The following is a 23,236-nucleotide window of genomic DNA, read 5'->3' as shown; positions in this document are numbered from 1 at the left end:
AGCAGTGCTGGGCGACGTATTGTCTATACCAGTATAACAAAACTGGTGTCGCACCATGACGCTGATTTTCAATTAGATTCATGCACTCGATTCATGGCAGCCCTTCTATTCCATGTAATAGACGTGTCTCTGTTGCCAAACAATAGGCCTGAGCCAAATGCCGATATTATCGACTAGGGCTGAAAGATTAATCGTTTTATATCGAAATCGCAATTTAAGAATTTAATTCTGCATTTTTTATTATAGCCGACAATCTTAGAAAAATAGTTCTTCAAGGTTCTTAAAGATGGTTATTTAGTAAAGACAATCATTCTGTATAGAACCATGAACACTTTGCATGCTTACATCGTTCTTTACATGGTGAAATGGTCTTCAGTCTGATGGAGAATGTGTTGTATATGGTTCTATACAGCACCAAAAACAGTTCTGCTATTGTTACAATGTCAAGCTTGTAACAACAGAAGAACATTTCGGTGCTATACAGAACCGTTCTCAAAAAGGTGCTATATAGAACCATACGCAGCTCATTCTCCATCAGTCTGAAGAACCATTTCACCAACTTTTTAAGCATGCAAATGGGTGGCTGAGTGTTTATGCTTCTATATAGAACCATTGTCTTTACCCGTGAAGAACCATCTTTTTAAGTGGGTACATTAGCAGAAACGTTGTTTTTAGAGGGGAAATTGGACCTAATAAGAGTTTGTGAACTGCCTGTAGATGAGACAGATCAATCAGAGGCAACCAAACCTCCATGTGTTGTGTGGGCAGTTTGGCTCACTACGTTCAGAAGTCAAGCCTCAAGCCAGAAAAGGTGGATATTCAGGTCTTCTTGGACGAAATAAATCAGCTCTAGCATTGACGACTGCATCTACCATGACGTCCATCAAGTTATACATCAGAAAATGCTTTTTAAGATGCACGAAAGGAAAAGTGTCTCATAATCTTTCTTCTAACGTGTAGCTCATATATCAATCCTGTTGTCTGGATTCATAACATTCTACAGAAGCGCAAGGCGGCACATTTTTTAAAAAACTGTCCTGCCTCACCCGCAAAACATGAACTGACTGACGTGACGGCACAGTGCACAACTGCAATTATGACAAACAGCTGAACATCTCAGGCTGTTCTACCAGATTCTCTCCTCATGAAAGGAAAACCTGTAAACTGAGTGAAGGTTGGACGTTTGTGATGTTTACATTTTTTACTTGTTTTTGCACTTACATGTTGTAAACTTATACATAATAATGACAATTAAAAAATTTTGAGGTTCAAAGTTGGTTAAATTTCCCTGAACTGAACTGTGATACAAACTGAACTGTGAAAGGGGTGAACAGTTCAGTTACACCTCTATTAATATACCTCTTCATCTATACCAGCCAAATAACAATGGCAGTTTAAAGGGACAGTCGCATATAGGATGCAACATGGTAATCTTTAACAGTGTTAGATCAAGAGGCTTTACAAAACCATACTAAACAAAGTCAGCTTAGCACGAGCTTGTTTACTTTCTCCTGTTTAAGCAGCGTCTCTGTGGCGTTAAATTACTTGCCCTGCTGAAGCAGGTTATTAGAGAAAGGTGGTGAAAACCTCACCTGACGGGAACCTCAGTCAGTAGTTTAACAGCAGCCTCTCAGGCAATACTGGTGGTTCTTCTATCTGAGCTAAAAATGCTCCTTTTCGCTGGGCGCTTCAGATCAGTTCAGTACAACATACATGAATATTAACCCAGGTATTGAGTTTCTTTTCTGGTAATGTTCTTCAAAATGTCTGGTTAATGATTACAATACAATGTGAAGTTTACATACTATTAAAACTGTCCAATCAAAACAGGCCGTGTCAGCTTTGTCAGATATTCTTTCAGCTTAGAGTACCCGGACCCAGGAAGCATGAGTTCATTAACGTTATTAATGCTAACTGTAATGTAATGTGATACACGTGTTTTATGAATACAGCGCAGCACTAACACAGAGATGTACAAAGGAAGCTCATTGTTTTGTACGAATGTGAGAAACTCTTTTCCGTATGCCCACCTTGCTGTTGAGGTTCTGGACCGTGCTGGGCTGGACGAGGCGTCGTCGTTTACAGCTGATTAGAGGCCGAACGCGAGCAGCCGTGCAGCCGCCGTCAGGACCCGAGGAGGACTTGGCGTCTGTTACGTCAGCCATGCTACTGCAGGAGAGAGCCAACCACACAACCATCAGCAAAATAAAACCTCATGGCCCACCCAGTGCTGTAAAGCATCACTATTAGAGTGTGTGTGTGTGTGCGTGTGTGTGTGTGTTATATATATATATATATATATATATATATATATATATATATATATATATATATATATATATATATATAGTTGTGCTGTTGTCAGAAGAAAACCTCGTATCTCCAAAATGGTAATTTTTACAGGAGAAGGAAAAATCTTTACTTTTAATGTAAGTCAATGGAACCAGACGTTTTTCCAAGTAATTCTGGGTCATTTATTTTGGTCCATTCATCATGAAATTTACACATAACGTAAAGGGTAACAGGCATTTTCAGATTATGTCAAAAACTGAAAAACGTCAAAAATATATACAAATAAACATATATATAAAAATATATATATATATATCAATGTAAGTCAATGGAACCAGAGTTTTTTCCCCCAAATCATTTTGGGCTGTTTCTTTTGGTCCATTCAAATTTACACACAATGTTAAGAACAACAGGTATTTTCAAATCATGTCAAAAACTGAAAAAAAAGACAAAAATGGAGAAACGAGGTTTTGTTCCGACAGCAGTGATATACATGTATATATCTGCACACTGGCTGCTGTTTTTGTCAGTGTCTTAGCTCGAGGGTATCTTTAGACTCTGGCCTATTTCCACAAACTTAAAGGGCCCATATCATGGAAAACAGAATTTACTTCTTTTTTTATTTACTTCAGAGCCCGCTGTTCACAATGATAGCTCAGCAACAGATCTGAAGGTTTATAAAGATCTATACAGTTCATATATGCACAACATTTTAATAATTAAAGTGTTCACACACACAGTTCTGTCACTGCTTCAACTGTAAGTATCAACAGTCATAAAACAGCTTCTTTTCCGCCATTATAATCAAGGGCCCAAGTCCAATCTTGCAGACCCCTCATGTCCCACACATCATTTCCACTATTTTCATCCCAAAAACTGCAGCACTTCAGGTAATTATACAGTCTAGTCTGTACAGCCCACATATGGAAACCAAGCAGTAAAAACAGGGCAATTCTGAATTAATTGTTTTTGTGACATCATGAAAACCAAAGCAAGTTATAATGAGAATTTCAGCCCAGGCTGCTTTTTGAGAGCTCATTTTCCTATCAGTCTTAAAGGTACAGCAGCAGCAGCAGCAGCCTGTTTAAATTTAAGGGAAAGATTAATTATGACTGCATTTGTTATATAAACCCAGGCGCACATCATAATACGGGATATGGGCCCTTTAAGGATGCACTTCCCAAATGGACCACAAAGCACTTCTGTAAGTTACTCTGTATTTATTGCCAAAAGCAATAAATCTAAGCGTAAGTGTGTAAATGTGAACTCCTTTAGATTACTTTCAGCCAAAGACAACATTTCCTCATGGTTTAATTAGGCCTCCAACTCTCCGGCCGTCGTTACCTGTGGAGGAAGGCGTTCCCGGATCTGTCGCTCTGAGACCTGCCGAACTTGCTGAGGCTCTCTGCGGCACTCCTGGAGGTCAGAGGCTCCGCCTTTTCTGCCCTGGTCTGGCCTGAGGGGGCGGGGTCTCCCAGCTCCACACAGCCCTGGGTGGGAGGGGCCAATCAGACATTAGGAACAGACATCTGAGAGACTACACACAACGGCTCCTCTGCGTCAGACGGCAAAATCAGCTGAGCAAAACGTTTTTAATGTAGACGACAAGGGTTTGAAACCAAAACGACGCTTACAGAGTAAAAGATGAAAATGTGCCTGTTACAAATGTGGAGGGTTTTTTTGCCTGTTTACAAGCAATGAAGAAGATTGTGAGCAAAAAGAAGATTCTCTGTCAAACACCAGGTAGTTAGCAAATGTGTGCCGATATTCGGTAACAGCATATACAACGATATCAAATACAGAGTATCGTCATCATGGACCCTTGAAAATACCCTCACTGCATTTTAGTCAAACAAGCTGCAGCATCACCAGAGATTTTCAGAGATGCAGAAAAGCTTTTACGAACTTCCACTATAGAGGTCACTAATAGGCGGACCGTGGTCCGAATCTGGACCCAGACGCTGTCCTATGCGGACCTGGACCTGTAACCGGTAAACTAAGGAGAATTATTTCATTTCGAGTTGTAAATATCACATGTGAGGCTGCTCATCCAATCAGATCTGTGCATTACAATGAGCACTGAGACTCGAGAGAGTGACGTCACACACGGGAGGGACGAGGCGAGACACAGCAGTCGGAGAAGAAAGTGAGTCAGAGGGAAGTTATTTCACATGACGTGATCTAAAAAGAGAAAACTGACGATAAATGTTGTTGAAATATGACTGAACTGTACTTTATTTGATTTGATATTCAGTTGTTGACTGTATAAGATGTTGATATACCTACTAGGCTACTTCAGTAAACAGTATACGGCACTGAATCATGATGCAAGACGTTATGATGTTCCGGACCTTTCCATGAGGAAATTTTCTCTAACTGGACCTTATAGAATTTTAATTAAAGACCTCTGCACTATATCGTCGACCTCTGATCACGACGACACAGCTCCTCCCCTCTATGTGTAGCTTGTAAATCAGAACGAGCACAGCCACAGCACAGCAGAAGGAGGAGCAGCCAGAGAACGACTTCTCTGTCAAAAAGGTCAAAACTGAAGTCACAGTTTGGAGATGGAAAGAAACGCTCAGTCTCACAAACGTGTTCGCTTGCAGTGAAAACTGTGTGTGTGAGAAGTAAAAGGCACGTAAGAAACCTGAGCTTAACCAGCCACGGGCTGTAAACAGTCTATACTTGCATTACTAACATGTCCACAGCATTCCAGTCCACACTAATCTCACTTCACTGAAAATTACAATAGAAACATTTATTTATCATGTAAACACAGCATTTAGAGCAGCGCACACAATTATAAAGCACGTGTGCATTCATACCACAGAAAAGAGCCGTGAGTAAATGAGCCAGGCCTCCGTTTATTCAGCAGCCCCAGTGATGCTCTGTTTGCTCTGTTCAGAAATAACCTTCAAGAGGCTCTAAAACACAGATACTCTCCCAGCTGATTCAGAGGTGCTGACACTGTCGCCATCTGCCTGCTACAGTACTGCTGTTTAAAACTGACTCCATCTCTCTCTCTCCCGCTCTCTCTCTCTCTCTCCCGCTCTCTCTCTCTCTCTCTCTCTCTCCCGCTCCTGCACTTTTGTCCTAGTAGAGCTGAAGAGCTTCTTTCCAAACTGCTGTATGTACATCTGTAACAATTCTAGACACAAGGTTTTTAGATGAATAACAGCTGATGTTTGACAGAAAACACATTTATATTGTGGCATTAATCCTAATACAGCACTGATGTTTCTTCCATGTGTAGAAAATTCTGGAAATTCTTGAAAAACAAATATCAAATCTAGATAAAACACGTTCCCTCCCCTCCAATTTAGTCCTTGCCAATTCACGATTCTTATAGGTGGGTTTTTAGCCATGCCTTTTTATGATTGGAGGGTTTGTAGCCATGACATTCTCCTACTGGTGGATATTTAGCCACGCTGTTCTCCTACTGGTGGATATTTAGCCATGCTGTTCTCCTACTGGTGGATATTTAGCCATGCTGTTCTCCTACTGGTGGATATTTAGCCACGCTGTTCTCCCACTGGTGGATATTTAGCCACGCTGTTCTCCTACTGGTGGATATTTAGCCATGCTGTTCTCCTACTGGTGGATATTTAGCCACGCTGTTCTCCTACTGGTGGATATTTAGCCACGCTGTTCTCCTACTGGTGGATATTTAGCCATGCTGTTCTCCTACTGGTGGATATTTAGCCATGCTGTTCTCCTACTGGTGGATATTTAGCCACGCTGTTCTCCCACTGGTGGATATTTAGCCACGCTGTTCTCCTACTGGTGGATATTTAGCCACGCTGTTCTCCTACTGGTGGATATTTAGCCACGCTGTTCTCCTATTGGTGGCTTTTTAGTTTTGCTGTTCCACTATTGGTAGGTTTTTTTAGACATGACATTCTCCTATTGGTGGATTTTTAGTCGTCCCATTCTCCTGTGTTTAAATATTTTTGTGTTCTATATAGAACCTTTGTGAAAATGGTTCTATATAGCACCAAAAGGGGTTCTTCTATCGTAACAAGCCTGACATCGTAACAATAGAAAACATCAACAGCACATTCTCCATCAATCTGAAGAACACATTCATGATGCAAAGAACCCTTTAACCACGCAAAGCGTTCTTTTAAATGTTCGTGGTTCTATACAGAACCCTTTTCTTTACTAAAGAACCCTTGAAGCACCATCATTTAAGTGTGTAGGTCTCTCCCAACTAAATCATGCTGCCAAGCTGGGAGGGTGAAGGTGAGTAAGTGCTTCCTGAGAAACACGTGAAGCTCCACAGCGACGCCTGGAGGAGAACGCAAACTGATAATTCTGTTACGTCAACTAAGTGACCTGCGTTAGCTAGCACTGCCTGAGTGATGAGGGGAGAGGGAGGGACCATCCTACCCACACACAGTGAGAGAGAGAAAGGAGGAGAGGAGGGCTGCAGCGTCACCGGGGATCGAACTTGTGATCTCCCAAGGATGGGGCAGTGTTCAGAGCAGAGGTCCTCAAACTGGGGGCCACAGGGGAGGGCTGAGTGGGCTGCAAATATCTCTGAAGTTATATCTGTAGTTATTAAGCTTTAATTAGCACATTTTTTTTTCAGTTTATTAGATCTAAGTGCCACTTACTGTCCACAAAATGGGCCTCGGACTAAAAACGTTTAAGAACTGCAGGTTTAGAGGACACCTGTACTTTTACTACAGTAATATTTTACCAGGAGTACTTCTATTTTCACTCGAGTACATTTTTGTACTTTGTCCACCCCCACACACTCACACACACTCACACTCTCACACACTCACACATACTCACACTCACACACACACTCACACACACTCACACACACACTCACACACACTCACACACACTCACACACTCACACACACACACACACACACTCTCACACACTCTCACACACTCACACATACTCACACTCACACACACACACACACTCACACACACACACACACACACACACTCACACACTCACACACTCACACACACACACACTCACACACTCACACACACACACTCACTCACACACTCACACTCACTCACACTCACACACTCACTCACACTCACACACTCACACTCACTCACACACTCACACACACACTCACACACTCACACACTCACACACACACTCACACACTCACACACTCACACACTCACACACACACTCACACACACACTCACACACTCACACACTCTCTCTGTCTCCCGAGTGCCGGCTAACCTTGCTGTTGCGGATCTGCCGGTAAATGTCGGCCTGCTGACGGATGCGGTACTCCAGATCCGATATCTGCGCCTGCAGCCACGTCCAGCGGCTTATGATTGAGGCTCTCTCCAGAGCGAAGCGTCCTTCTGCTCTTCTCCAGCTGAGAGAGACAAACACACAAGAACAGAGACGAACATCAATCCACCAAACTCATCACAACCAGTGACACTTCATTACAGCAGGCTTTAGGTCAATATCATTCGTTAGTGTCTTCGAGATCCTGCGATCCCCTAAAAAGAGCTTCTAACCACTCACTGTTTCACTACGTGCTGTGAGCATCCTGACCATCACTGATATTATTTTGGTGTTTGGATGAATCAAGTCAAATGCAAATACTTTTGCTCAAAATAATGCCAGTATTAACCCTCCTGTTATGCTCAACTGTGAGAAACAGTAATAACTTCTGGGATAAACTGATCTGATGCATGTTTAACCATCTGAAAGTAGTTAAAAATATATATTTTTCTCCATAAACATTCTGCTTAGCTCACTTAATATCAATAAAACCCGTATTTAGTGTGATCAAGTCTTTCATCCATTACAGATCATGGTTTACTTATAATAGTTCACTTATTTTTCATTAAAAGATCACTTTCAAACTTTTTTTTCTGTACATTGGCAGAAACTAAATATTCAATGCATTTGTTTTATTTATTCTTTTTTAGACTTTTTTTTTCAAAAATTTGACATATTTTCTGTCATGGGGGGATGCTGATTTTCACAAAACAAAACATCTGTTCTGTTCCAGGTCAAACTGACCCTTTCATTTCAAATCACACTAAATGAGCCTTAAGTCCAGCAGAAAAGTTGCTCCAAAAAAGTTGCTCCTTCTAAATTTTCAACTTTGTTTATGTGCTTTACAAACGAAAAAATACAGTCAGCAAAGAGTTGTTTAAAAGAAGTAAACACGAATAGAAAAACAAGTAAAGCATGATTAAAACAATAAATTTAAAAGAGAAAATAATTAAATTAAAAAATCAAATTAGAAATTAAATTAGGATATTTAAATAATCAAATTAAAAATGAAAAATAAAAAAAATATGGGGCAACAGTTACATAAGGTAAAAATCCTTGTCACATCAAGGTTTCGCTAATGTATTTTCAACCTACTGGATGGTGAATTACATTCACAATATGAAGGTAGTTCCAAAAAATGTCTCCATGTGGTGTTTCGTCCGTATTTTGCAGGTCGGTCTTTCTGGTTCTGTCTGTGTGGATTTGACTGAAAGCTCAGACAGAACAAAGGCAGCGCTGCCTCCTCAGCACTGACTCATCCCTCAGACCGCGGCTCGTAAATCACACCGCGCTGACGGAAGACCGCTGGAGAGCCATCCAGAGACTCGTTTAACACAATCGCTCCCTCTCCCTTCATTCTCCACCGAAGACCTCAGCCTTCTCACAGAAGCGGACAGGAGACCAAAACATGCTACTGACATTAGAAAACCACAGCGATTATTACAGACCCGAGCCTGGAGATCTACACGGATCCTGAAGAACAGCAACAAGAATGTAAATAAAATAAATACACGTTGTTGGTTTGTTAATTATTTAATAATTTAGGCCTGTGGCTGGCGACTATTGAGAGTTACCGCAGTAATGAGGGTCTAACTATTTAAATACAGACTAAGAAAGTCCAAATTAAAGACTGCACCAGAATTTAAAACTATCTCAGACTCGTCTTTTGGTCTGATTCAAGTAAACCACCATCAATAGAGCTGAACTGGGCAGCCTATCAGAGTGAAGTGGACAGAGAGGGGGCGGAGCTTATGCCAAGGACACACCCACACTTTTCCCCAAAAGTGCTTATAAAAGTTGAGTTGTGATTTTTGGGATTATTTCGTTAAAGGGCAGTGAGACAGGCATTAAAACAGTTCTCTTACAGAACTTGAGCTCTATATATATATATATATATACACACACACACACACACACACACACACACACACACACACACGGTCTAGAAAGGTGAAGTGAGCTGGACCTTCATCACTGCTAAATAAAAGGTGGAGCGAAGAAACCAACCTGGTTTAACAGTTTACAGCACGAGCCTTTTATAATTACTGTTAGAGGTTTTAAGTGTTGTCAACTAAGGGAGCACATTAAGTGTGTTTACATGCACTTAATGATCCGATAACTGCAGAAAATCAGATTTTGCCAGCGATCCAATCAAAACGTTTACATACACTTGAGTAATCAGATAACGGGAAACTCCGGGTCTACATGAGTCAGACAGTAATCAGATTTCTGCTTTACAACCAGCCAATAAACTCCCAGAAGAAGACGCAACATAAACCTACCGTAAAACTCAAACTTCATGCTGGGACTTTTTTAAAACATCGCGCCACTTTACCTGAAAACATAAACATAACCTATAGGATGAATAATATTTAAATCACTCATTTCCTAAAGCATGTATTTGGTTTCAGCGTAGCTTCAAAAGTGTTTGGCTGCGTCTCGCGGCGACGCTGCTCGCTTGTTTCCGGTACCGCCGTCTGTTTTCACTCATGCGCAGACTGAGAAATCCGAAAGAAATCAGAGTAAGAGTTCACAGCACTGAGAAATCTGATTACTGAGGATTTCTAGACCTTATTCTGATCTGAGAAATCAGAGTGTGGTGTTTACACAACCATTTGAATAACCAGATAACTGCAGGAATCTGATTATGTTCGGATTATTGAGTGCATGTAAACACACTCACAACGCACCGATAAACGAAGAAAACTATTATTGTCGTTAATATTATTAGTATTATTAATACTACTATTGGTCCAACAATGGAGTTATGGCTGATAACCGCAACTGATGTTTTAGTGTCCTACTTTAACCTCATACACACACATGTTCAGGTACAGTTGCCAGTGTTGGCCACTTAAGCTCTCTGAAATGGAGCATTGTGGGTAAGATCACCACCTCATAAACACACTGTGGCCCAGTATCGATATCAGTCACTGTAAGATGGTGTTGTTATCGTATCAGACCAGAAACTCCACACCAGTTATTACACTTTGGCAATACTGTACATAATACAGTCATTCCAATAAAGCTACCCTGAACTGAAACAGATATGAGTGAGTGAGTGAGTGAGTGAGTGAGTGAGAGAAGTGGGAGGGGGGGTAAAATGAGTCTTTCTACTGAGACGGGAGACGAGTGAAAGAGCAGCAGCAGAGAAGAAAAGGAGAGAGGGAAGGGCGAGAGGTTTAACAGGGTCAAACGCAGCTGGAACGCTTGAGTCATTACAGAAAAAAAAACATTACACAAAAAGGGCAAGTGAGGAGGAGAGCGAGAGAAAAGAGGAGGAGGAAATAAAGAAGGGAAAAGGACACAAGGGAAAGAGATTAGGAGATAATGCGGAGGGGGGGACGTAGAGAAAAAAAAAAGGAACAGAACGAGGGGGGAAAGTTACGTAACACAAACGAGTGGGCCGAGCAGAGAGAGAGGAAAACACGGAGAGGGCAGAGAAAAAAAAGAAAAGGGGGAGAGAAAGAGAGAGAGAGGAGAGAAAAGAGCGAGCAAAAACAGGGACAGAGGATGAGACAGAGAAGAGAGGGAGACAGATACGGAAGGAAACAGAGAAAGAGAGAAGAGAGATGAGGAAAAAGAGGGGAGAGAGTGTGAAAGAGAGCGATAGAAAGCAAGACAGAGGAGGAGAAAGAGAGACACAGACAGAGAGAGCGAGAGAAAGACAGAAAGAAAGAGAAAAAGACAGAAAAAAAAAGAGACAGAAACAAAAAGACAAAGAAAAGACAGAAAGACAGAGACACAGAGAGAAAGAAAGAAAGAAAGAGAGAGAAAAACAGAAAGACAGAGAAAGAAAGAGAAAGAGGGAGAAAGACAGACAGTGAGACAGAGAAAAAGAGAAAAAACAGAAAGAGAGAAGAAAATGACAGAGAGAGAGAAAGCGACACAGACAGAAAAGACAGAAAAGAGAAAAATAGAAACAGAAAGACAGAGAGAAAGACAGAGAGAGAAAGACAGAGAAAGACAGAAAGAGAAAAAGGGAGAAAGACAGAGAGAGAGAAAAAAGAGAAAGAGAGAAACAGAAAGAGAAAAAACAGAAAGAGAGAAAGACAGATGGAAACAGAAACACAGAAAAAGAAAAAACAGAGAAAGACAGAGAGAGAAACAGACAGAGAGAGAAACAGAAAAAGAAAAAAACAGAAAGAGAGAAAGACAGACAGGAAGAGAAAGACAGAGACAGAGTGAAAGAGAGAGACAGAAAGAGAAAGAGAGAGAGCGAGAGAGAGAGAGAGAGAGAGACAGAGAGAGCGAGAGAGACAGAGAGAGCGAGAGAGAGCGAGACAGAGAGAGCGAGAGAGAGAGACATAGAGAGACAGAGACATAGAGAGACAGAGAGAGAGACAGAGAGAGCGAGAGAGAGAGACATAGAGAGACAGAGACATAGAGAGACAGAGAGAGAGAGAGAGAGAGCGAGAGAGAGAGAGAGAGAGAGAGAGAGAGAACTCTCTGAACGACTCAGTTATTATTAAAAACCTTCAGAACTGACCGAGTCAGGCTGAAAGACTGAAGGAGAGTAAAGACACTCTACAGTACAGTGAGAGTGTTCTGCCGCGAGTCGCCAGTAAAGCCTAAACAATCACTAACGCTCAGAGGCGTCGGGTCGGGAGTCTTTAACCACGTCACACCCCTTCACGTATTAACGCCACACAGACTCAGAAAGAAGGCCTGGCTCAGTTCAGGGCTCACATGATCTCAATCATATATCAAACATATTCCCTGCAGATCATCTCAGACACAGTGGGATCAAAATCATCCCATGAAAACAGTTCTCTGTGAGAGACTGAAGCTGCGGACTTGCTTTGCTTCATATTCGCGCTTCGCCGGCTTTTTCCTGTGCGCCTCGCTCTGACGTGGTTTGTCAACAAACACCACCATTGGCGTTTCTGACTGGACACATGAATGGACCAGATCTTATTTGCATGGTGAGGGTTAAACATTCAGGTGAACTGAGTTTGGCTTCAGTTAAGTTGTTCTGTTAACACAATGCGCCTCCTACCCCAACATGAATCAGTCCAACTGGGCAACTGATCTTTCATGCTGCTGTCCTGACGTCGTGTTTTACTCGCCCCGGGCGTTCAGGCAGTCATTACTGCTGAACCCTGATAACCTCAGGAATCAGAATGAGAAAATGCTGTGATAATCACAGTTTCAACATTTTATACTCGCAAGTAAAACCACAGAAAAACTGCTGTCTTTCAAAAGGGTCATAACGAACGTTGTGCTGGGATCATTTCATATCTATTTAACCTGTCGGTCTTTATTAGTGATTCAAAAATACAAGAGGTTCAATAAAAGTCTAGCAGTGTGATATGAGAGAATGATTCCAGTGAGTAATACACACCGATCATAACATCATGACCACCTCCTCGTTTCTACACTCACTGTCCATTTTATCAGCCCCACTTACTGTATAGGTGCACTTTGTAGTTCTACAGTTATAGACTGTAGTCCATCTGTTTCTCTTGACTGTATATTTTTGGTTGGTGGACTATTCTCAGTCCAGCAGTGACACTGAGGTGTTTAAAAACTCCAGCAGCACTGCTGTGTCTGATCCACTCGTACCAGCACAACACACACTAACACACCACCACCACATCAGTGTTACTGCAGTGCTGAGAACGATCCACCACCCAAATAGTACCTGCTCTGTGAGGGTCCATGGGGTCCTGACCACTGAAGAACAGGGTAAAAGGGGGCTAACAAAGTATCAGAGAAACAGATGGACTACAGTCTGTAACTGCAGAACTACAAAGTGCACCTATATAGTAAGTGGAGCTGATAAAATGGACAATGAGCGTAGAAACAAGGAGGTGGTCAGAATGTTACGCCTGACCGGTGTATATTTTATATATATTTTAACACCACAGTGGAACACAGTGAAAATGTGGGTGACTGATATCATGGTAGGATTTTTTCATATTGTCTAATCCCTCAACACAAAACCTTAAATGAGGCACTAACTGCTTGAAAGAACACAGACTGTAAACATCTGGTCACTTGCTTCACATATGACGCCAACTAGCCTCTTGTAAGGCTCTCAAACTATAAAAAAAGCATAAACATGCTTCCTTGAGAAATCTAAGGGGCTCAGAAATGACCATCAGTGTTTATTCCAGGGGTCGGCAACATGCGGCTCTTCTACTGCCCTGTTGTGGCTCCACAGCAGAATCAGATTTGTAGGTAAAAATAAAATAATCCTCCTTTACAGTAAAATAAAGCTCTGCTGATCGTTCAACACAGTTTAACAATAAATGGTCTTAAACTCTGGAGTTAATGTAGAACTGCTAATTCACCCTTTAACCCTGAAGATCAGCACAGACTGCTGGTCACCATAGCAACACAGACAAAGTCTCGCCTAGCTAGTAGCTAACAAAACAGTAAAGAGAGAGATTTAAGACGAACATCATTAATTTTGGAGATGAATGAACTTATTTATGTTTATAATCACTCCAGCTGGTTTCCTGATACGTTTAATCTGCAGTGAGAAACTGACAAACACTAAAAAGTCACAAAGCTGAAGTCGGTTTCTCGTAAGAATTTTCCCGTTCCACCTTAAATGGTGCCTCCTGTATCATTTAAGGTGGAACGGGAAAATTTGAACAAGAAGTCAGACACTGAGAGACATTTTACAAGAAGCTGTTCTACTTTTGAGGAAAAGTTTCCTGCTGGAGATGCGAGAAAAGCAGCTGTAGCTGAGCTAAAGCTTAAAGCAGAGCAGAGTAAGTCTGTGTTTTCGTTTATATTAACCTACACTAGTTCATCAGCACAGACTGAGACATATTTACAGCCAAGATGGTAAAATGGAAATAAAATGTTGTGGCTCTCAAAGTAGTTTGATTTTTGTTGAAAGGACAAAATGGCTCTTCTTAACATTTGGGCTGCGACCCCTGACCTATAACAACAAAGAAGAGGTTAATTTTCCTGTGTTCTTCATAGCAGACAGACTCATTTCTACAAACTGCAATTTGTTTAAAGAACACGACTCTACGCCTTCAGTGCACAGCAACAAATAAAGAGAAATGGCTTTATGGTCCATATTGACACAAAAGGATCACGTTCGCCTTTGAAAATCCACCAACACATCCAGGGTCAACGTCCTGTGACGCACACACTCCACTCAGTCGCAGTTACAGCTCAGCTGGCTGCAGCTCCTCTGAACTACTGGCCAACCACACAGGCGATCGGCTGATGTCATATATACTGAGATCAGAGAGATCTGGTGAGCCACAAACTTTGAAGCAACAGTTTGGCAAAAAATGAAACGTGCACAAATTTCTGCCTCACGCCAAATAATCAGACAAGACTTGTTTGGTTTAGTTTAGTTCCCTGTGTGTCAAACACAAGGAACGATCCTATTCGGCCAGCAGAATCATTTTAATTCTCTATTAATATTAGCCCATTTCACCATGGACTGCACTACAGTTCCCAGCATGCACTGCAAGGTAAAGTGTGCTCCCACCCCCTCCCCGACAACGATCTATGGGACTGCACCACAAAAACAAAATAGAGACCAGGTGTCTAGTTCAAGCAAACAGGCTATTGTTTTATATAAAACAATTTGTTTTTATTTACTTTTATTTTTTAACAAGTATTCAGTGCTTATTTTTGGTGTTGTAGTGTTGGCATATTTTGAATGAACAATGGGGGTCATAGCAAAATATTAAGTAGAAATTATACACATTATACATATACATAATACGTATTATAACACAGCTGGTCCAAGGATTTGTTGAGATTTTTAATACGGCCCTTTTATTGGTTGAGTTTAAGATTTTGGAGTGTAAACTTTAAGTCACCTTCAGCGGATTTTCTGCTCTCGTTCTGCTTAAAGGTTGCTTTAATTTACATGACTCAGACGAATACATTAATTGGTTGAGATGTAAACAGAGTCATTCAGGGTGTTTTGGTATGAAACGCTCTGTTCTAGAGAAACTTACTGAGTCAGAATTGTTCTCAGTGGTGCTGATAAGAACCAGACGTCCACCTCTAACTTTCCAGCAGTGTGTGTGAATCAGGCCTATGAGAATCTGCGTGCTGTTCACGTGATCAGTTGCTCAAAAATGACTATTCATTTTAACTGTTTTACTGTTACTTTGTTTACATATATGATTTAGTGATCGTTCTATTTTATTCATTAATTTGTGTGATTTTTCGATACGCGTGCTTCCGCCCGCTCCCGCCTGAAGGGATGGATCAAATTTCCGCCCGCTCCCGCGAGCAACACTGAAAATTACTCTCGCGCCGCAGATATTGTGTCGGGTCCCGTGGGAGTGCAGACCTCTAACGTAGGGCACAATTACACACTTAATCCACTGGGGGGGCGCTAGCTTGCCTCCAGGTACTCTGAGGAGCATATAAGCCTCAGAAGTACAGAGTCACATGGCACAGGGTTCGGAAAGTGTGGCGGTACCGAACTTGACTGGGAAAACCGACCGAGATCCTCCTCTGCTGGGTCGTTGTTTGGTGGGGAATTTGAACCAGCTTCCCACTTTTAAACATCTGAACGGAACCGACGGGCTCGTGCTCTCCGTCCTTGAGGGACGGCGCTTGGGCTGAGTGGTGGAGGAGAGCTGGTTTCCCCCCAGTAACACTCATTCACCTGCACACACTTAAGTTAGGGGTTTGATTGGGTATATTAAGAACCTCAGACTAGAACAACAATCAGTCATTAAACCTTTAACACTACTGATTTTTCTCGACCACTTCTGAACAACAAAGCATGATCTGAAATGTATTCCTCTGTGTGATGCTGATTTTGTCACACCAGCGCTGCAACCTTATTTCTCCTTCTCTGCAGTTAACCAGATCTCTCTTCAGGAACTGTAATGGACACCCAAATATCAGAATTAGTCTGAACGTACATCCCTATTAGCTACATCAGCCTCGCAGCTCCAGTGTGAAACTAAAGCAAACGTCAGACAGCAAACATGTTTAGGCTGATCGATTACATTTGGGGTGGGGTGGGGAGGTGTGGGGGAGGGTTGCTGTGTAAATTAGATCTTTTGCCAATGGCTTTAAATGGCGATGAGCTCATCATGAGCAACACAACCATCTTACACACCAAAAACCAGATGCCAAATTGAAGCACAGTATATTGAAATGTATATTTAAACTACATAACAAGTAAAGTCACAGAGGGTAGACACCACGTCTGGCGCGTCCAACAAACAGGCGGGCTCCAATTTGACATCCACACTCTCCGCACATGGATGTTTGATTATTTAGGTCAAATGTTCAAAGGCAGCCATGCCTGGAGGCAGGAAAAGGCCACCCCCCCCCTGCGCTCGGCCTGGCCGCTCCCCTCGTGAAAGGTTTCCATTAATAATCAGCCTAAAACATCAGCCGGCCTGCTCACCACGTCAACACAGCGCACCTGCTACTTAAGGGCTTTTTCACTTCCCTAAACGCGGAGGCTGAAAGGGAACGAATGTGTTGGATAGCAGTGAAACCACTGTGTCCCAGTCTTAAAGCTCCAGGCTGAAGAGAAATCAGTATCGAGAATGTGTTTTTAAGTCTTGCTTAAAAACTTCTTCTCTAATGCTGAAGGTGCTCGTTCCCTCCATAACTCTGCCCTCGAACCGGCCAGACACATGTGAAACAAATAAGGTGTGCAGGAACTGGAAAAAAGGATTCGCATGAAAGCGAAACCACAAAAATAGGAGTTCTTAAAAAAATCCCTCTAGCAGAAGAGCTGCGGTTCGCTTTAATTTCCAGCGAGTCAAAAAACATCACAGCGCTCCCTTTCGCCCTCCATTTTTCCTTTTTTGCAGGCAAACAGGAAATTTAAGCTTGCTGGTGTTTTTCGAGCCAGAGCGCAGCCAAGGAGGAAGGGCGAGAAAGACTTCAGACGGGACGGTGTTATGACAACACGATCTATGATCTCACCGAGCAAACAAGGCCAAAGTGGAAATTAACAGAGTCTCTCGACAAAGTTCAGCATGTGGACTCGCAGGCAGAGGCTTGTGTGCCTCAATCAGGACAGCTGCAGATGTAGGAACTGACCATACATCACCTGCACTACTGCTCCATTAGTAGGAACAGCCTTCTCTATGGTTCTAGCTCAGTTCAGCTCCTCAACAACGGTAGATTTTCTTGAATTAACTGCGAAATGAGAGCACTGCTGCTATACAGGATACAAAGAATAGAAACTCGCACCTCCAACAGCTCCTAAACATTAAGGATTTCCAGCTCTCACTACTCAAAGGTAATCAAATCAGGCAATAAACCGTCTGAGCGACATTCTCTCACACAAGTCCATGTCTATCAGTTATACCTAATAATCAAGCAAACCACTGACCGTTGATGGTTAATCGAATAATCTGAATTTTTAGACAAGGCCAAAATTGTATAATTAAGGCCTAATCCCATTTCTTATTTTTACCCCTGCCCCTTGTTTTCGAGTGTCTTCTTGCCCCTTGAAACAGTTACAAGGGGTAGTGGTTGAAACCTTCCTCTGAAATGAGGCCCTCAAATAAAAAGAGCATCACTTCAATAACAGCTACCAGCGCTGCTCTGTAGGCGACCCTGCCAGTCTGCAGTGACAGCAGAGGAGGGTAAAGTTCAGCTCCTCACTGCTGGGCTTTAGTTACATTTAGGGGGTCATACGCCTTCAAAGAGGGGGGCAATTATTTATTATCGCCCACCCCTAATTCTTCAGTGATATGAAGCTGAAGTCAGATATTCACCAGCTTCTTGTTTGAATTTTCCAGTTCCACCTTAAATGGAGTGGCACTGGCGCTTCAGGCGGCAGAACTGCTGGACCATTTAAGGTGGAACGAGGAATTTAGATAGCGAGTGAGACGTTACCATACTATCAGCATTTTTAATGCTTGTTAAGAAGAAAAGGGACAATAATACACTGAAACGACATTAATCTAAGATAATACAGTGGTTATCATAATTTTTAAAGGAGAAAATTCTCACATTTGTGTTTCTTTGTGTCTCTCGCGCCGCCATCTTGCCAGTTTTTTCTCTCCTCATAACACTCTGCTCGGAGTGAGTCTCTGAAAAACCTCCATTTGGAGGCCCACCCTACCCCTCCATCTCAACAGGAATCGGGACACCCTACCCCGAGACATGAACACTCAAAACGGAGGGTTAAGGACTAAGGGGTAGGGACGAGTGGTGAAATGGGACTGGGCCTAAAAAAATATGTAAATGTTGTCCACCAATCTGCTTCTTCCAGAAGAGCAGTAGGACAATTTAACAAATACGTTTTCATCATTCAAGAAGACAAACCACTGCCAAATCATCAAGAGGGTCAATTTAATCAAACCAATCGCAACGTCCAATACATTTCATGCACTGGACAGAGACGCCAGGTGAACTGGAGCCATAAATGACTGGTCACCTCTATGTAGTGTAAACATAGTTGTTATGAACTGAGACATGTTCTTAAGGGTCCACCGACCTGAGCTTAAAGGAGATTTTTTAACTGCATAATTCAATCTCTGAGATGTAAATAAATAAAAACACTGCTGTGATTTCAAAACGGTTCATTGTAGAGAAACTGACCAACTCAGATTTCTTTTCACTGGTGGTGACAGGAACCAGTGGGCACTAAAATTAGCCGTTTTATTCATTATTCAAAACCACCTGCATACCCACATACGCAGTGTTTATATGTAATGTTGATGATGGTAAAATGGTGGCAAAAATTGAAAATACTTTGGGGACCATTTTCCCCACATGTACCTCTCCATGGAACGGATTTAATAAATAAGTAATAACACATTTAAATAGCCATTTTTATCCAAACTTAAAACTATTGTAAAACGGTTATCAGGCCACATATCATACCATATCACGTAAGGGAGCTTTAAGAGCCTTTAAATGCCTCTGCATCTGGGTCCTAGTACTACATGTAGCATGCAGCCTAATAATCCATTAATAATCCGACTAATAGCTCAATTGGAATAGAATTCATCCATGTAAAACACCTCAGTCGGAACAGTCTAGTCCGATTGAGGCCATTCGGAATACAATTCCTATCCGACTGATCGAGGTGGGTAATCCTGTAAATAATCAGTTAAATAGAAGAATAATATCCGTGTAAACGCCTGTATCTGATTACATTCCCTATCGGAAAGTTTAAGTCCGTTCTGATCATGTTCGTCGCATCATAGTGAGAGTTTATACCGTTCAACATGGCGGAGCAGAAACTGGTCTGCAGAGGAGACGAAGTTTATGCTCTGATCTTTAAAAGACGGCGGTGGGACGGACGTCCAGCTTATGTGTCTCAGAACACGACGTCTTCCTCTCGGCCTTCTTTAATAAGGACGTGTGAAGGACGTTTTCCTGAGTCTGACATCATTTTAAAGTCATTAAAAACACAAGCGCTGCTCACTGCTGCTCATCTCACTCTGGACTCACGTGATGCTGGTTGTCACGGTAACGTCTACACAAAGTGGTTTTCTACGCATGCGTGTCATTGTGGATCGGATTACTTGTAGTGAGCATGTAAACAGAGATTTTGAGTAGAGTGAGAATAAACACCTCAGTCTTAATCTGTAATCGGAATGTGTTCAATCAGATCGAAACACGTCCATCTGTTTACGTCTTAAAGGTTAAATAGTGCAGAAAATTTGGTGATTTCCTTTTTTAAAAGTCCCTGTTGGTTGTTTTGGGGAAAACCTCCCTCTGCAAGGCTGTAGTGAAAACCACAGGTGCTGCCTGAGTGCAGCGCCGTCATCCTTCTGCTTATAAATATCTCTGCCTGGATGATCTGAAGCCCAGAGTGCTCCTCCAAAACACTGCACTCTGCTAACAGGCTGGAGATGTAGGTGGCAGTGAGTGTTGCTAAATTATGCTTCAGACTGTGTGAATAATTTTAAGATGACCATCTGAAACATTATTGTGCAGTAATTATGGGATGTCTATAAGCCTCTAGACAGGATGGAGCACACAGACAGCAAAACAACAAACCCAGACGATGGGATGGTGTGTCAGACCTGTGCGACAGAGGTCATTCACACGGTTCTCACCGATCGAAACTGTTCTAGAGTGTTTGCTCTCGTTCACACTGTTCTAGAACGTTCCTTTCCCCTGTTTGCACTGTTCTAGAATGTTCTCCATCGTTCACACTATGGATGCACCAAATTTTCGCTTCAGAAAATGTTTGAAAATGTATTTTTTTTGGCCATTATAATTAAACAATAATAACAAAAAAAATTAATGCCTTGGATGACTAAATGTTCTCTGTTGTTGAGGACGCTGCACTAATACTGCACTAATTTTAGTACTTTTTTTAATGTAACTTGCTTTTAATTATTAATAGCTCGTTTATGGATCTTCTGCTTTGAATGTCCTGAATTTCTGTTTCAGTTTTGAATTTTCATTTTGTTGCTTCACTAATTTCGGCTGTTCTAGAATTACCTCACCCCATTCACATGTTCTGTGATGTTCTTCTCTACTCACACAGGATTATTTGGTTTATCAGCTCTTCTTTTATTCTATTTATTCTTCTTTTATTTGTGTCTTTTGGCTCAACAAAAATCCCAACTAATCACATAACTGTCTGAGCCTAATCACACAACAACAGTACTTACAGCTTGACATGCCGCTGCTCGATGTCCACCCTCGAGAGCTCCTCTTCCTCCACGTCGCTCTCGCCCCCCGAGCTGCTCTCCGTGGCATCTGAGTCGAACTGCATCTCCGCCGTTCGCAGGTTTGTGCTGCCGCTCAGATGAAGCTTCTCCAGCTCGGAGGGGACGGAGCCTCCCTTCAGGAAGTCGCCCAGAGTGTCCGCGTGCAGGTCGTCTCTGTGGCTGAAGGCGGAGCTCTGGGTCAGAGCTCGGTCCAGAAAGCCTGAGAGCTGCTGTCGGACGTGGCGCTCCACCTGCTTGGCCTGCACCACCTGCAGCCTCTTGCAGAGGCGCTGCAGACGCCCCGAGATGTCCGTGTGCCGGCGCCGGCTCTGCTGGGCCCGCTCCTGCAGGAGAGCCTCCAGGTTGAGGGAGGAGGTGGGGGAAGGGCAGCGAGGGGCTGGGAAAGTCTGGGGGTCAGCACCGTCACTGTTCGTTTCCGTTAACGCCGCAGCTTTGGAAGAATGCAACCAGCCACTAGGGGGCGCACAATCTGTTTCTGATTTGACCTCCGCGCTTGCAGGCGAGAGACCCGTTTCCTCTTGTGCTCGACTAAAAACATCAGCCGACTCTCTGTGGTGTTTAGCGTCTCCTCTCGGCGCAGAAATCAACGGCACGACGCCTCCAGACTTCGAGGACAGGGGTAACAAAGCTTCGCCGCTGGCCAAAGGTTTGGCGTTATCGCCGTTCACCGTGGCAACACAGCCTTTCTCCGGCAATGCTGTGCTGGGCACGGCCACTTTCTTGGCCAGGCCGTTAACAGGAACCATGGCGGATCCCCCTGCTCCTACAGCTCCTCCTCCGTTGACGAAGCCCTTCACCTGTCCTCCTCCACTCAGCGCCTTGCGCAGCAGGAAATCCCCGCCCTCGTTGCCGTTGAACAGTGAGCCGTTCAGCAGGCCGTGGCTCTTCAGGACGCCCTGCACCTTCAGAGACTCCTTCGCCACGGGCGCCACATCCGAGCACAGGTAGGAGGCCACCAGCGGCTGCAGCTTGCCCAGGCTCAAGGGCTCCTGCGGCTGGCCCTTGCCGTTGCAGCAGCAGCTCCGGCAGCCGTCTTCGGGGTCCGGGGGCAGACGGCGCTTGCCGTTAGCGGTGGCGGTGGGTGAGGAGACGGAGGAGGACAGGAGGAGGTTAGTGGTGTTGCCGTTGTTCTCTGCGCTGCCAGGGGAGAGGCCGGAGGAGGCGGCAGCCAGCTTGAGGCGGATGTGGCGGGCTTCGGCTGGGGCGTCGGTTAGAGCGGGCGCCATCGCAGCCATGCAGGGCCGGGGGAAGGGCAACGGCAGCCTGCTCCTCCTCTCCGGAACGCCGGCCCACCTACAGAGCCTGAGATAATGAGAAAGGACATTTTAATCAATTCGGTTCAGAATGAAGCTTTATTTAGACTCTAAATCTACAGTGAAGACCAAACACTTCAGAGCCTCGTTAGTAAAACTATAAGGCATCAGTGACGCTGATAAAAAACTTCAAGAAGCAAAACCAGAAATTAAATAAATAAAAAAAAATGAACTAGTCTAGTAATAAAAGTGAGATGAGATTGCTGGCATTCAGAAAAGGGAGCGGCTCAGAATTAAACTCTATATGAACAGTCAGATAAATAATTAGACTGATAGTTGCATATATCCAAAAACAAATAAACAGATTCATAGCTTGCACAGCCAACTTCTTCCTGAAACACCCTTTTTCCCGGGAAACTTTGTGCCACACAACATGCACTTTTTACTACCCCTGTATTTAGACAGACAGATAAACAGTCAGACGGACAGACAGACAAACCACTTGCACAAAATACAGGGGCTGTAAATTTTACAGCATGTGCAGGACGCTTACAAGACTGGGTTTACAGGTGTGCGTTTGAAGGACAGTAAAAAATTTACATATGATAATCAGAGAAAATCAAGGAGATCTACAAAACGTGAAAGTGAACACACACACATACTAATTACGCCAAACCAGATACGACATGAAACCGACCGCCATGAGAGGCTTCCTTGAAGAGAACCATGAATAACGTTGTGATTCAGCACTGAGCTGTCGATGTCCTTAACTTGCTTGGGGTTCTCTGCCTATCTCT

At 43.1% G+C, this 23,236-nt stretch overlaps 1 protein-coding gene across 2 annotated transcripts in view; it reads right to left on the bottom strand.

Moving 5' to 3' along the window:
* The window catches only part of kansl1a (KAT8 regulatory NSL complex subunit 1a), a 36,953-nt gene that overhangs the window by 8,539 nt on the left and 5,178 nt on the right, over positions 1 to 23,236 (bottom strand). The window contains exons 2-5 of one of the 2 annotated variants that reach the window (XM_036573279.1): positions 21,127 to 22,488; positions 7,520 to 7,661; positions 3,637 to 3,782; positions 2,031 to 2,169 (exon numbers count right to left, since the gene is read on the bottom strand). In XM_036573279.1, coding sequence (XP_036429172.1) covers positions 2,031 to 2,169; positions 3,637 to 3,782; positions 7,520 to 7,661; positions 21,127 to 22,421 — 1,722 coding nt within the window. In that variant the 5' untranslated portion in view covers positions 22,422 to 22,488. The remainder of the gene's footprint in view (positions 1 to 2,030; positions 2,170 to 3,636; positions 3,783 to 7,519; positions 7,662 to 21,126; positions 22,489 to 23,236) is intronic. The other variant, XM_036573280.1, reaches the window with a different exon arrangement.

Source organism: Colossoma macropomum, unplaced genomic scaffold (genome assembly GCF_904425465.1).
Source record: "Colossoma macropomum unplaced genomic scaffold, Colossoma_macropomum, whole genome shotgun sequence".
NCBI lineage: Eukaryota > Metazoa > Chordata > Actinopteri > Characiformes > Serrasalmidae > Colossoma > Colossoma macropomum.
The sequence above is the reverse complement of the archived record's forward strand: the minus strand, read 5'-3'. Positions and strand labels throughout refer to the sequence as shown.